The sequence below is a fragment of the Lampris incognitus genome, chromosome 18, assembly GCF_029633865.1.
Source record: "Lampris incognitus isolate fLamInc1 chromosome 18, fLamInc1.hap2, whole genome shotgun sequence".
NCBI classification, from domain to species: Eukaryota; Metazoa; Chordata; class Actinopteri; order Lampriformes; family Lampridae; genus Lampris; species Lampris incognitus.
This window is the reverse complement of record NC_079228.1, coordinates 34,651,711-34,652,903: the sequence shown is the minus strand read 5'-3', so window position 1 is coordinate 34,652,903 and position 1,193 is coordinate 34,651,711. Positions and strand designations below refer to the sequence as shown.

The following is a 1,193-nucleotide window of genomic DNA, read 5'->3' as shown; positions in this document are numbered from 1 at the left end:
ATCCACGGCGACTCGGACCAGCCGGACAGCCCGCGGTCGGAGGTCTCGTCCTCGGCCGGGGGCTACATCAACGGGGACGCCGCCGTGAGCGAGGGCTACACGGTGGACGCGTTCTTCATCACGGACGGGCGGTCGCGGCGGAAGTCCCTGGGGAACCCCCGAGGCAGCATACAGAGGCACACCTGCAGCGAGTGCGGCAAAACCTACGCCACGTCGTCCAACCTCAGCCGGCACAAGCAGACGCACAGGAGCATCGACAGCAAGATGGCCAAGAAGTGCCCGACGTGCGGGAAGGTGTACGTGTCCATGCCGGCGATGGCCATGCACCTCCTCACGCACGATCTCAAGCACAAGTGCGACGTGTGCGGCAAGGCCTTCAGCCGGCCGTGGCTCCTGCAGGGCCACATGCGCTCGCACACGGGCGAGAAGCCGTTCGGCTGCGCCCACTGCGGGAAGGCGTTCGCCGACCGGTCCAACCTGCGCGCCCACATGCAGACGCACTCGGCCTTCAAGCACTACAAGTGCAAACGCTGCGACAAGACGTTCGCGCTCAAGAGCTACCTGAACAAGCACTACGAGTCGGCGTGCTTCAAGGGGGCTTTCTCGCCCCTCAGTTCGTTGGGGGAATGATGGATATTTAAAAAAAAAAAAAAAGATGGGAGTGGCTGGCATATTCTTTTCTTTTTCAGACTTAGTTCGCCTCCTTCAGTCCTCCAACGACATGAGCCGCAGCCGCCCCAAACGCTCCATTAGGGCGGGACTTCCGCCTGTTGGGGGCTTGGGGAAGAAACGTGGGAGTCTTGTTTCAAGACCTCTCCATCCCTCTACCGTTTCCACCGTCCTCCTCCTCCAGAAAAATGGGGTAAAATCGTGGCTAGTGCGTTTTAAAACACTTGATTCAGATGAATTCATCTTCCCTTCTGATAAAATACACCCCCCCCGCCCTCCCGAGGCTCCTGTGAAGATAAATAAAGCACACAACAACTAGCTCAAAATATTTGGTGATATTCAGATCTATTTATGCACCAGTCTGTCCTGATCGCTCTGTTTTGTTTTTAGGCCCACGAAAAAGCAGCACAAAAGCACAGTTCCCTCCATCTCCCTGACAGATAAAACACCCAGCGCCAGCTCTTCTTCTCCTTCTTCTCTGTCCTTGCAGCGACACTCGGCAGACATTCACAGAGGCCACGTTT

The 1,193-nt window shown here is 57.0% G+C and overlaps 1 protein-coding gene across 1 annotated transcript in view; it reads left to right on the top strand.

Annotated features, from left to right (window-relative positions):
• The window catches only part of LOC130128427 (transcriptional repressor scratch 1-like), a gene marked incomplete at its 5' end in the record, with an annotated part of 813 nt that extends 183 nt beyond the window's left edge, over positions 1 to 630 (top strand). Inside the window, one exon of the mRNA XM_056298039.1 lies at positions 1 to 630. This exon is cut by the window's left edge and continues 183 nt beyond it. Within this exon, the coding sequence (XP_056154014.1) occupies positions 1 to 630 (630 nt within the window).
• Positions 631 to 1,193: the final 563 nt, after the last annotated feature.